We start from the raw sequence: 14431 nt of genomic DNA on the forward strand, positions 1-14431 counted from the left end.
TAAACTACCAAGCCAGCTGGCTCTGAGTTCTATCAACTGACCCAAGCCCTTCTGTAACATTTGCCAGAGCTGAGCGAATAATTCGCAGGGAACAATCAATCACTCAGTGAACTCGGCTTCCTTTTGTGCTTGTCCACCTCTGGGCAGAGGGTGATTTTCTCAAATTGCTTTGCTATCTGAATTAACTCAGTGAGTTGATTTTGTTTTGTTTTGTTTTGTTGTTGTTTTGCAAGGGCTTAAATTCACAAACACTTTGCTTAGCTGAGATTGGTGAAATAAGTTATATGCTTTTGTTTCTGTCCCCTGACTGGATGAGTGTAATAACTCTTAAAGGGCCTGATCCCTAGATCACTGAATCAATGGAAAGATTCCCACTGATTTCATTGGACTTGGGATCAGGCTCATTGTCTGGAGAAGGATGTGAAGAAGTGCCTGGAGCTTTGTTATTGTCCTGATAAGGGAGCAGTTTAGGAAGAGGGAACAGATAAGGATTTTAGAACATTTTAACTTTCTTTTTCTGTCCTGGATAGGCCTTGCCTGAGATATCATTCCTAGAAAAATAAGGCTGCTGTAAGATTGATTGGCTGGGTACAGAATTTAAAGGTAATTTTCTCTTGTTACATTCACATAAAGTAATGTGGTTCAACGTGCAATCTGATTCACATCTGGCTTGTTTAACTGCCTTTGCAATGGTGTCTGGTGAGGGGTTACGGGAAACATCATCTCCCACTGCTTCCCCAAGCGATGTCCCACATAAAATATATCAGGTGCATTGCATTCACTAGCCCATGTCATGAACAGTCACCGACACAAAGTAATTACATATGTGCATGTGTGAGAATGTGTGTGTGTGTGTGTGTATAATACACACATACACACAGTCCCAGCTGCTGAGGGTGCAGTCAGATTCTCATTTGCTCATCTTCTGGTCTGTTTCAAATTTGCTTTCCATGAACATCAGGGCAAGTAAAACTCAGCTGCTGAAATATTCCCAGGGAGGAAAAAAAATGCTTTCACACAAAAGAAGCACAGCTGCAGCCAAAGTGAATTCATTTTTAAATTCAAGAAAGTATTCATGGACCATTCTTTCTGCTCTTTGCCTAAGCTTTAATATTTGGAGTATGGCACAGAAGCACAGGCTGTGTGTTACAGGCACAGTATGTCACTGACTAGTCCCCCTTGCCTTGAGTTCTGCATTACACTGTATCCCTGAAGAGCCATGGTCCCCTAGCTTTGAGTCATATGTTTATGGTATACTACTGCACAGTTACTGTCTCCTCGCCCTGCATTATAGCCACAGCAAACGAATGAAGCAGCAACCATCATTATGTTTTACATACATTACATTCTTATATAACAAAGGCATTGCTCTTCTGCACAGCTGAAGGCAAAAGCAATGGCAAATAAGAAAAGCCCTTGTTTTTAGCTGCTCTAGGGTATTAGACCTCCTGCTTCTCCTGTGACTTCTCCCTCCAAGCCTCCCTTTCTTCTCTTGCCCCCTTCATTGGTTTCTTTCCCTGAGCTTCCTAAGCCAGCTCACACAAGCAAGGAAATATGCTACAGCACGCAAGGGAGATTCAGCTGAAGCTCTGAGACGAGTGGTGTGCACTGCCTCTTCCTCAACCATAAATACAGCTGAGACTACGACTGGGTAATTGGCTAAGTGCCTTGTCAGTTTAATAACAGGAAAAGAGATGGGGGTGGCAGGGGAGGGGGAGAGATTGGTATTTACTATTCAAAGCCATGGATGCTGCCTGCCAGTGGATTTCAACATGGGTTTTGTTTGCTCTGAGAGGAAAGAAAGTGAATGGACACAGAGTTCTGAACTGGGGTCTCCCTTGCCCGGTTCTCACACAAAAGTGAAAGAGCAGAGCAGGAGAGAGGGAGTTGGAAAAGAACAGGACTAACATAGATGCCATGCATTCGTATTGGAGTCCCTGGTTAGACTGTAGTTATGCTCCCCAACAGTTAAACACTGACATATCCTAGGCTAAAGTACCATCTCTGATACATAATGAGGCTCAGCAGAATCATGCATTAACACCATCACGGAGAGTTGTGGCACCAGGGCTTCCAACATGGTTGCCTTGTAGTGTAAATGTGGATCTTGGAAACAGAACTGATGGGACCTGTCACACTGCAAAGGGACTCCACCCAAAGATGTCTTCTCTCTCATATTCACCAGCTGGGGGGGGGTGACTTCTGGGTATAGTGTTTAAAGGTAATTTTCTCTTGTGATTCACAGAAAGACATGTGGTTCAAGGAGCGATCAGATTCACAGGTTTAATATAAAGCTAACCCTACCCATTCTCACTGAGCAGCTACAGAAAAGAAAAACAAACATTATATGTCTTGATACTGCTGGGGAAACTGAGGCACAGAGCGGGGACGTGAAATACCCAGGGTCGCAGAGTGTATTAATCAGTGGCAAAGCCAGGAATACAGACCAAGCAGTTCTAGTTTTTCCTCTCCAGCTCTGCCCACTAACCAGCACTGCCTCTCAGACAATACTAATGGCAACATTAATAAGCATACGTGCACTCACCCAAGTACACACACAATCCCATTCACAAATGGAGACAAGCAAACACACCCCATTTTAAATATGCACACGTACACAGATACACACAGACATATACTGTACACACAAATGCACGCAGGCGCTGAAATATACAAACACTTTAGAATGTCACACAAATGTGCTATTAAAAAGCATAAGTGGAATTCAACCATAGCTTAAGTGGGTGTAACTCCATTGATTTCAATGGATCTATGCCTTCAGAGCCAGGGCTAAATGTACCCCTTTGCTACAGTTTGTACAGTGCCTACCACAAAGGAGCTCTTGTCCATGTCTGGGGCTTCTAGGTGCCACTGTGAAAATAATATAGTATACTGGTGACACAGATTATTTTGAAATAGTTGTTTTCTGGGAAGAGGTGAAATGTACTGTGTATAATACAGTTTATTAGTTTATTATTTTATTAGTTATTTTATTTATTAGTTATTTATTAGTTATTACTTTATTAGTTACCAAAAAACCCAGATATGCGAGATGCGCCTCAAGCATGGAGCGAATGCTTTTGTATCAGATTTAGCTGAAAATCACACTTGCGTGTCTCATATCAGAGGACAGTAAAAACAAAAACTAAGTAAACTTCTGACTTCACCTTTGTGGCCTCCTATTGCGCTTACTCATAGGGAGCATGAAGCTTTGCAAATCCGAATGAATTTTGAGGGACAGGCAAAAGCAAGGCACCTGGAATAGGAATGGCTAAATTAATTCCAGGACCAAACCCACAGAAGCCAATCTAGTTACAACAAATGTGAATTGGCTTTGTCACTCTATCAGAACCAGCCCCCTATGTATCTGGGTTTAAAAAGCAGTATATTCAATACATATTTGAAAACATTATAGTTAGAAACCATAGATCCCAGTAACTTCAATTTAATTCAAGACAAGGGGAGCAGAAGAGATATGGCTCAGAGACACTCCAGGTAACTCGTACTGCTATATAAATTTTAATGCCAACTAAGCAGGAAAACATATGGCACTTAGCTGCAATCTGAATTGCATGTGAAGACCCAGGAGAGGAGGTTAAAGCAACAGTCTGACGCAGTCTCTCCTCCTCCACTTTCTTGAACATAAGTTATATGTATAAACACCATATGTATATCAATACAACTTCCTTTTCATATTCCCCATTGAAGTCTTGTTTGTGATCTGTAACACCCCAGTTTCTGGGCAAATACATATTTCACGATGGCCCCTGGCACCACTGGGCATATATATTTTGTGAGCCCTCTAGCCTCCAGAAATGTACATCTTGTGATTCTCCTCATCACCAAGCCTACATTTTGCGACACCAACTGCTGCCATGCCTGTATATTTTGCAGCATCCCTCCATCCCTGTGCACACACATGTACATACACACACACACACCACAAACTCTTATATACCTACACCCATACACAGTAGTCATATCGTAGTAAAGATACACACAAAATATTAACAGAAGTATAGTTTGTTCTTCTGCAACAGATCCTGATATGCTTATCTCTCTCTGTTTGCCCACTCTACCTGACACCAAGGCCTTGTATAAACTAGAGAGGAAGATGACCTGATAGGTCTTCCAGTCAATTCCTTGCCAATGCAAATCAAGACATACTAATGAAAACTCTGCTCTGTTGCATTTTTTGTCTTATTGTATTAACTAGTTGAGAGGCAATGTGGTACAGTGGATAGGACACTAGAGAGGGTTTTATTCCACGACTGGTTGTGTGACCCTGGGGAAGTCACTTCACTTCTTTGTGCCTCTATTTCACCTCCCATCCTATGTCTGTGTGGTCTAAAATATTAAAAACTCTGTGGAACAGGGATTGTCTCTTACTCTGCACAGCACCTTGGGATCCTGAAGTGCTGCCATAATACAAATAATAATAATGTTTATGATTTTACTGTTTGGACTGTGTTAATATGCTACTTTACTCCTCTGAATAGATCTATAGTCATTTCTAACAAAGAGCTTAGCTCAATGCTTCCTGTTATAAATCATATGCTAATTCTAACTGTAATCTAAACAGCTTTTACTTTTCTTTTTTCCAGATTGCATAGACCATAAACTTTGTTTTGATGCCATGTTAACATTCTGCTTGAGGGGCTTTATCTATAAGCATTGCTGCAAATGCATGATATCAATAACATATCTGAAGGCCAAAAACGTAGAGTTTGAATAAACTGCTTATATTACAGGATCACACATACAGCGCTGTAATTATTGCTGGAAATGTGATTGTAGATGCTCTTTTGATACACATATAACTTTCAGAAGTCAAATGCCCTTTGGGCTGAAATTTCCAATATCCATAATCACACTAAAATTGAGTATTTTTTTAAACATTTGGTCAAATTGGAAATTGGCCATTTATTCAGAAGATGGATCAAATTTTGTATTTTTCAGTAATAAATCAAAATCAGATTTTTTTATGTGCTTGGAAACACTCGAGAATAGTGGGCTTGATTCTGCAGTCTGCTAGGTCCTGATTCTCCGCTTGGTCCTGATCCTCCAAGCAACTGAGCATCTTCTGGGAGGTGTTTAGGAGCCTAATCTCTCTGTGAAGTCACTGGGAGTCAAAGGCACACAGTACTGCCTCAATGGTACTCAGGAATCGGCTTTTGAGACTGGTGTAAATTGGGAGTACTTCTGGGGACCTGACTGGACTTCTCTGCTGTAACTGAGCATAATTCACCCAATGGAGTTAAACCAGGGATGAACTTGGCCCATTTTGTGTTCAGCTGATGGCGTGATGGGCATTAGAAAAATGACTAAGGGTTAAGTTCACCCCTGTGCAGGGTGCCAACACAAGGTTTGGGTAACTTTTCCACTCTTGCTATCATTGGTGGAGCTGCTAGAAAGAATAGAAAGAGTACTATGATGAGAGCATTTTAAATTAATGGTAGTGCAGACAAGGCCATTACTATGGCAATGGACGGATCTCTTGATATGAGACCCTTCATGCAGAAGTGGGGAGGAGACAGTGTGGGGAAAGCAACAAATAGGTCCTTGCTGTAATGCTGGGAGGATGAAATGTCATCCCAGATCACACAGAGACTTAAGATCACCGGAAAAGATGCTTTTTATCATCCCAACCCCAAGTAACAGTCCTGGTTCCTAACCAATCAAGTTTTCCCCATTTCCTCTCAGGCATGGAGTGAAATGACATAAGGAAGGTGGTAGTAAGCCATCCCTAGTAGAATTGTTCGTCTTAAGGAACCAACACCACACAGCCTATCAGATCTCTTTAAAGAGCCAAGGGAGACTGGCTGAGGAAGCGAGTGTATGTATGCTGTCCACAATTACTTCTGACAGAGATCCATCAATCCAGGATCATCATCTTGCCTGGGGCAAGTAACAAAACTTGGAGATACAGAGCTTGTGTGAACGTGTAACTTACTGCACATCTGGCTCACACAGCTGGATCACTTTTAGTGTCTGGCACAACACTAGCAACCACACACTCCCTTCACACGCCTGAGACACTCTCATATGTATCCTTATTCAGATCACACTGACAAACCCTCACACATGGCAGTTACAAATATCACGTCAATGATACACACATTGTACTCCGCTGCAAATGCGGTTTTAATACAAAGCATCTCGATAAACTCCAGTGCTGCAGGGTTAAGTGAGAAATAGAAATCCAATGACCGGGGTGGTCAAGTGAGCTCAAATAGCTTGGTTGCTACCATATGTTCTGAGTACATCCAACAAACACTGTCTCCTGCTGCTCATCAAAAGTGGTGAGCGGTGGAATAAACCTGCATTAAAAAATTGCAGCACAGAAGTAGGGTGGGGAGTCCTGCTGAACAGGGTTAATGAAATGTACGAATCCTCACAGAGTGGAAGGAGGGAAGAGGACTCTGGAGTCAGATGCAGCACTCATTGTTAGGTGTTTTCCATGTCGCGTCTAAACCCTTCCATCATGAATGCGAGGCGGATGAATTACTCTGCAAATCCTATTACTCTATGTGGATAAATCTTACATGCAAGTTAACAAGTCTGGAGAGCCAGGGAATGAAATCTGCTGAAAGGATATTCCAGGATCAAAACAACCCAACACACAAGCAATGAGAGAAGAAAGGAACAAACACACACATACACCCCCCCTATTTCCTAACATCTTTCCTACATACATATTCCTCCATTGTTAAAGGGAGAGATGCGGGGCGCAGCAGATCATGTAGCAGGACACTTTGTGACATCTAGTAGGATTTATTTCAGAGGAAGAGAAAGAAAACTTTGCTACTGCAGTTAGCTTTGCTAGGGAATTGCTCCCTAGATGCTCCAGGGTTTGTGCATTATCAGCTACTCACACAGATTACAGGCTTATTTTAGATTGTGTCCAGTACTTTTACTGCCATAATATAAAGTGCGTGCATGCATGCGCGCGCACACACACACACTTACTTTGTCCAGTAGGGGAAGTTACAGTAGGTAAATTGGGTAAAAGTAGAATTTGAAAAGGAGCTTGTGGGAGATAGTTTATTTTATTTTAATTATGTGGGACATTGGTTTGTTCAAAGGCCAGATAGCCTGGGAAAGACACTTACAAAGCTTCCATAGGGATCAGTTAATCTTAGCTCTGCACAATACTAGAGAATCATCCTTCCCATGCAACAATACCCTCATGAGAACCATTAGTGCATGTATATACAGTATAGACCCATTTCCTCGGCTATGAAAGGAAGTCAATACAGTGACCAGAGACATAACTCAGACGGATCTCAGAGTTGGTACCCTCTTTATTTCGCCAGCCCGTAAAATGAGAAACCCCAATGGATTAAACAAATAAGAGTCATACCTTCCAAAAGGATCTCATATCAGAGTTCTGGCAAAGCAGTGGATAAAGTTTTGCATAGGAGCAAAATGGAGTATCAAGAGAGCAGTTGAACATCTGGCAAGCTCAGCAGGACCCCTTTCAATTTATCCATTGATACCTCGAGGCCAGCGAAACACACACGTGCATGAGCGCTGTCTAGCATGAGCACATTTTCCTTTTCCCAATAAAATCCTTCTTCTCTGGGGAGGGAGGGAGGGGGGTCAGAAGCTTTTGGGTGACATTAAGGTACAGAAATACACATGTACGCAGCCCCGACTCTAGCAGCAACCACTACTGCAGTTCAGGGGGTAAAACAACACACACACAAGAAAAAGTTGGCAAAATGCCCTACCTGAGGATGGCTGTATCCCCCTGCCTCACGGTGATGTTATCGGTGCCTCGGGTAAAATCCAAGCTGCGGACTGGCAGCCCTGTAGGGAGAAGGCAAAGCAATCTCAGTAGGACCAACGGTAATTGTTTCCGATCAGGCTGAGCCCTTCTTCCCATGGCTGGGCTGGTTGAGTTTCAGTGTATGTACTTGTCTCTCTCTGCACGTGTATATGGCTAGATAGAGAGCTAGAGAGCTGTATGTGAACACACAGTAAAAATAATGTACAACTCTGTCTCTGCCGGAGAACCCCAGGAAGAGGTGATTTTGCAGTCTCTTAGCTGCCACTTTCTCTCGGTCTTTTCGGTCTTGTGCTGGCTTAGCTAAAAAAATTTTTTTCCAAAAAGTCTGAGCAAAAACCTCCAACAAAAAAGTAGGGGATGGGGTGCTTGGGAAAGAGATCAAAACAAAGCAAGAGGGAAAAAAAGCAGATGTAAAAAAAATAATTAAACCTGTCTGGAGCGATGGTTAAAAATCGAAAATGAAAAAGAAGAGTCCTGTGTGCTTCCCCTCCGCGTGTGAATGCTCCTGTGAGTGGCTGTGCAGTCTCTGAGCACTGAGCTCCCCCCTAACCCACTTTCCCAGGCGGAGTGAGGCAAGGAGGGGAAGGAGGGAGGGAGCTTTCCTCGTGAAACAGAAGCTCAGCACTACAGTAGGAGCACGGGGGGGACGGGGGGGAGGGGAGCCCTGAGCAGCAGCATCTCCTCACCCGCCGCTTCCCCCCTCCCACCCCAGCACACCCCCTCATCCCCCGCCTCTCCACACAACTGCCCCCTTCAGCACAAGCAAGCCCTGATCAAAGCCTGATGCTCCTTTAGGTTGTCACGACAACAGCTCCATCCGAGGCCTGGCCGATTCCTTCAGAAGAGGGACTTGGGCGCTTAGAAAGAGACCCAAGTTAGGGAAGTATGGGACTGGGCAGGAGGGGGGACAGAGGGGGCTGGAGAAAAGGGGGATGAGAAAGGGGAAAAGGGAAGAGGAGGAGATTGGAAAGGAAAGATGAGCGGGAGGATGGAGGGCATTGGGAAAAGGAGGATGGGGGAGGAGGCTGGAGAAGCATGGATAAAGAGAAAGAAGGCAGTAAGGGTTGGAAGGGGGGATGAGAAAGGGAGCAGTGGGAAAGGGGGGGGATGAGGGGAAGAAAGGAGTCTGGAACAGAGGGATGAGAGAGGAAGAGGGCAGGGAGTCTGGAAAAGGGGAAGGAGAACAGGGAGCTGAAAAAGGAAGACAGAATGAAAGAGAGAGAGAGAGAGCGAGCGAGAGAGAGAGAGATGCTGGAAAGGGGGCAGGGAGGAAAGGAAGGGAGAAAGAGACAGGGAATATTAAAAAGAAGGCTAGAAAGGGGGAGAAAGAACTTGGCAGTGTGGCCTGAAATCAGAAGCTAGTTGATTTAAAGAGGAACATTCTTGGCAACTGACTTTTCAGGCTAAATCTTGCTTTTTCCCCTCTTTCTCTTTGCCACACCAGATAAACAGTCCCCCCGCCCCCGGCCTTTGAGGGATGAACTGGAGACAATGCTCGTATTGAGTTGCCAGCAGTGTGAATACTCAGTCTGTCCTCCCTGAATGTCAGCACTGGCAGCTGGGCCCTGATCCCTGCAGCAGCTTTGCCCACCCGAGGAACACTCCCTTAGCTCACATACTATCACCATCACAAGAGACGGGAGATTAAATTAATGGAGAGGAATAGCCGTATGTTTTACTGCTGATGCCTGCCTTCCTCCCTGCCCAGAGGAGGGATGGAAAGAGCTGCTCCTAGGGATGGCTGGCCAGTTCCGTTGCACACGTAACCTGCTCAGTGGCTAATGCACTGGGGCTGGGGGCAGCAGCATTGAAGGGTGAAATTGAAGGGGTGATAAGAGGCAAGCAGGTAACCAAAGGGTCTGAACAGCAGCCTGGCTGTCAGTGCCCCATTCAGTCCCATTGCCAGGGGAGGAACAGTAATCGACGCCCTGTATGTTTTCTGTTCCCAAGAGTCAGACTTCTGGATACTTACAGAGGACAAGGGGGACCCAAGGCCTAACTTTCCTGGCACTAGGGCATAAGGGCCTGGGCCCCTGACAGCAGATGCAGCTTTGGCGGCAACAGTAGCGGCACCAGCAGAAGAGACTAGCTCTTTGTAGTCAAGTAAGGAGATGAGAGAGACCGAGAATTCCTCTGGGGGAACTTAAGGGAAATGGGACCAACAAGGGGAAGCTACAAGAACCCAAAGGGTTAAGCCAATACATTGAGAACTAATGCTCTCAAGCTGCTGCAGAAAGGGGCTGGCTCTACCAGGGCACTGCTGAGAGAAGGCCTAGACCACTGGGGTCTCATCAAACCTTACCCTAGTCCGGCAAAAGACCCCTACGGTGCTGAAAAAAAACTTTCCAGAAAGCTTCAATTCAGAGGCTGCTACCCCCAAGGCACTTCTGTGAGGAAGCTCACACTGCTGGTGTCCCAGCTGGCATAGGCAGAGCACTGCCGCAAGGAAGCTTCCCAGCTGGCATTGACCTGGGCATGGTTGTGAGGATGCTTACTGTTGCGGTGAGAGCTGGCACAGTAATGAAGTTGACTATAGTGGAATTCATTGCTTTGCGCCAAGAAGCCAGGAGTGTGATCTATATCCCACCCCCCCTTTTTTTTTTAAACAGGGTCTCCCATATGCATTTCATTTACATTTAATAAGCACTACTGTATGTCAATTAAATGCCCGTGGAGTAAGGGAAACATATTTGCTGAAGATTAACAATTATGCAAAGTGAGGAGCATCTGCCACCCAATGCTAACACTCACTAAATATTTCCTTTTCTCAGTGTATTTACCTAGACAAAAATATCTATCCCATTAAATCTAAATTTAATGCCTAGTTAAATATATTTAGGGTGCACTTCATGGAGAGTGGCATCAATATGGTTTATAGAGAGAATGATGGAGGGGGCATCAGTAAGAGCAAAGGAAATAAATCATTCCCAGGTCTCACGTGACATCCCAAATCCCCATACAATTAAAAATTGAGGGGAGAGGGGGCCCCCACCCTGGACAAAGAGAGAACCAAAACCATCCAATGGTTCTGGTCCTCTCAGGGACTCTGAGAGTGGAAGTCAAATCCCCTTGCAACCCCCAACCTCTCCCCGGAGACGGAACTGCATGGGCAATAATGGAGGAGGGCTGCAGGGAGAGACCCCACAATGAAACTGCAAAGGAAAGTGACTGGGAACTCTCATTTTCCCATGTATTTATATAGTGCCTAGCACAACTGTCCCAGTCCTGATTGGGGCCTCTGGACAATACCCTCATGTAACTATTTAATAATCATCATAATAAACTGTGGGAGGGGAAGAAATTCACTCCAGGGTCTCAAACTCTGAAACATGTAATCCCTCAAGGCTGATCAGTTTTATTTATTATTATAGGTAAATGGATGCAAGAGAGAGGGACAAAAACAACCAAACAACCTGGAACCATACATAAAAATCTCAGAGAGAGCCTCATGATTAAAATATATCAAAGTCGTTTTGTTTTCCCAATAGAAATGCTCTCTGGACCGATCTCCCCCTGCTGGAAGCAGATAAAGAAACAATACAAAATCTTGAGGGAAATTTCATACAATCAGAGCACAGACACCACGAATCTACCTTAGCATCTTTTAAAACTATTTCCTAGCACTTATGAAAGGTGCAGGATTCACAGTCCCAGACTCCAAAGTTTTGTTAGCTTACAGTACAGGTATGGCACAGGCAGGGCAGGGCCGCTTCTCTCACACTACTCCTGCCAATGCCCTCGACAGTGATTTGGCGGGACCATTGCTTAGGCCTGGTCAACACTACAAAGTTAGGTCAACGTAAGCCTTCTGGCACCGACCTAGTTGTGTGTGTATCTACACTTAAATTTGCCTCCCACCGATGTAAGCGCCCCATTACAGCGATGTAGTAACACCACCTCCCTGAGCAATGTTGAGCCATGGTCAATGTACTGAAGTCACTGCAGCTTGAGTGTAGACACTGCATTACTTATGTCAACCCCAGCAGTCCTCCAGTAGCTGTCCCACAATGCCCCACACTGACTGCTGTGGTCACAACTGTGAACTTCATTGCCCAGGAGTCATGTAGATCAAAAAGCCCCTATATCTTTTAAAGCCCCAGGAATTTCTGAAATGCCTTTTCCAGATTGTCCAGCTTGGCGAGCACACCTAGCAGCTCTCCACTGATGCATACAAATGCCCAACCGACCATGCCAATACACACTCCAATTGTGCTGTGGCCAGGAGTAGAAAGGAGATATTGCATCTCCTTGGTCTGTGGGGAGAGGAGGCTGAGCAAGCAGAGTTACATATCAGCCATTGAAATGTGGACATCTATGAGTAGATTGCCTGGGGGATGGAGGAGAAGGGTACAACAGCGCCCAGCAGTGGCATGTGAAAGCAAAGGAACTGCAGCAGGCATATCAGAAGACCGGGGAGGCAAACAGTCAATCTGGTGCTAAGCTGCACAACTGCCACTTTTACAAAGAGCTGCTTACTTGGCAGAAACCCCACCATCATCCTGCAAAACACTGTGGATACTTCTGAGGAGCCCAAGTCACAGGCCCTGGCATAAACAGCAAGAATGAGGAGGACGACGACAAGGAGGAAAATGACGAGAAGGAAGATGGGAGACATGTGACCGGGGGGGTCCAGCTATGCTGCAAGCCAGGACCTATTTGAGATGCCACCACAGTCCAGTCAGTCAAGCATGGGTGAGCCTGATTCAGGGAAAGGATCCTTGTGTAAGTATGTAAATTTATTTCCTTTTACAATGGGACATGGCTTTCGACTTTTCATTGGTTTATTTGTGCTAGAAGGGGTAGCAGTACAATAAACAGAGGTAGAGTTGTTATCTGCTTTTCATTGCCTTGTCATGGGGTAGAGTGTGTGTGGCATGCAGAGCAGTTTGTTTATGTACACAGGCCATGTCCTTTGAATTCTCCTGAAAAATCTGGATGAAACTTCCATGGAGGTACTGTGCAGTCCTCTCCCAAAGGTTTCTAGGGATGGCAGCCTTATTTCTTCCTCTGCGGTAGGACACTTTCCCATGCCACTCAGAAGTAACTTCGGCAGGCACTATTTCAGTACACAGACTAGCAGCATACAGGCCCAAGCAGCTTTGGGACGCTAGCAGCAGCTGCGCTCTCTTGCTTTTGTTACCCTCAGGAGTGAGATACTAGCTAAAATCATCACTGGCTGTGGAAAATGCTGCAGGTATTCAGTGCTGTTGGCCTCTACTCATAGTTTCATGCAACCGAGCAATTCTCTCCTCATTTCCCTCACACCTGGTGGGCCACACTCACCATGGCTGGTGCTGTGAGTGGCACCCTGCACAAGCACGCCAAAGCAGAAGCCTCAATGAGCATGTCTTAATACTTTAGGAGAGCAAGGGAAGGGAGTGAACCTTAACTGTCACTCTCCATTGTGACTATACTGACTCTGGTGCATGTTTAATCTGCAGCTGCTGCCATTGCGGCCTTCAGGTGTACCTCCTCCACACCTATGCAATGCCTGAGCCAGATAAAGAGGAGAAAAACGACGACTCAGGTTGACATATTGAGAGAGATCCTGCAAGCCAGTACTGCATCAGAGTGTGAGCAAGGGGCCTGGAGGATGAACATTGCAGATGGCCTGGAGAAGGAAAGAGCGAATAGGCGAAAGGCCCAGGAGTCCCAGCAGAAAAAGGAGAGGGAGGTGCACTGGGACATAATGGGGCTTCTTTGGCAGCAAACAGCAGACTGATGCTACAGACTCTTGTGGGCCGACAGGTTCAACAATCCAAGTTCATCTCCCTTTACAGTCCACAGAGAACTCCAGTCTAGGGACTCCCTACATCACCCCCTTAACATTCCATGTGGTATCATGGGCTGCATCCTTACCTCTATTATTACACCCCACAGGGTATTAAGGACAACTAGAGCATCACATGCAGCAACCCTGGCTTTCACAGGTCAGTGTATGTGTAGGTAAAATTGACATGAATGTTCTTTCCGCTAGTTAAGTTCTGTTCCATTAATTTATTAAGTTTTTAATGAATTTGCTTTTAAAATTGCACAGATGTTTTGCACTGGTTTTGTTACTGAATAAAATTCTATTATTTTGAAAATAATTCATCTTTATTAGTTCATAAACATATGCTGCAGAGTGCCTACCAGTTCTGAAAGCACCCACTTACTTATTACTGTACAGTGTGAGAACTTAGAGGATCAGTGACAAAATGAAATAACCATAAAATGTACAGCACGCTCTGAAAAATTAAAGGTGCATTGACAGCATTATATTAATAAATGTGCACCAACCATCACACAATTCCTAACAGGCCCCAGAATAGCAGGGCCAAGGAAAGCACAGTCCACCACAATACATTACTGTGGCTCGCTGTTAAAGTGCTCTTTCAAAGTCTCCCTGAGCTGTATAGCTCTGCTTTGAGCTCTTCTAATAGGCCTTGTGTCTAGATATTCAAACTCAGCAGATAACCCCTCCAACTCAGCAGCAAATTTTCCCCTCTTTGCTTCACAGATATTATGCAGGATACAGCAGGCAGCTATAACCATTAGGATGTTTTTTTTCCACTGAGATCCAACCTTGTAAGTAAACAGTGCCAGCAACCCTTTAATCTAACAAAAGCACATTCAACTGTCATCCTGCCCCTGCTGAGC

The 14431-nt window shown here is 44.9% G+C and overlaps 1 protein-coding gene across 6 annotated transcripts in view; it reads right to left on the reverse strand.

Annotated features, from left to right (window-relative positions):
* The window catches only part of LOC119843404 (limbic system associated membrane protein), a 1338056-nt gene that overhangs the window by 448614 nt on the left and 875011 nt on the right, over positions 1-14431 (reverse strand). For 2 of the 6 annotated variants that reach the window (XM_038372675.2, XM_038372661.2), the window contains exon 2: positions 7734-7812. In XM_038372675.2, the coding sequence (XP_038228603.1) occupies positions 7734-7812 (79 nt within the window). Of the gene's footprint in view, positions 1-7733; positions 9112-14431 lie in introns of those variants that run through there. The other 4 variants (XM_043512189.1, XM_043512203.1, XM_038372668.2 and 1 more) reach the window with 4 other exon arrangements.

This window comes from Dermochelys coriacea, chromosome 1 (genome assembly GCF_009764565.3).
Source record: "Dermochelys coriacea isolate rDerCor1 chromosome 1, rDerCor1.pri.v4, whole genome shotgun sequence".
Taxonomy (NCBI): Eukaryota; Metazoa; Chordata; order Testudines; family Dermochelyidae; genus Dermochelys; species Dermochelys coriacea.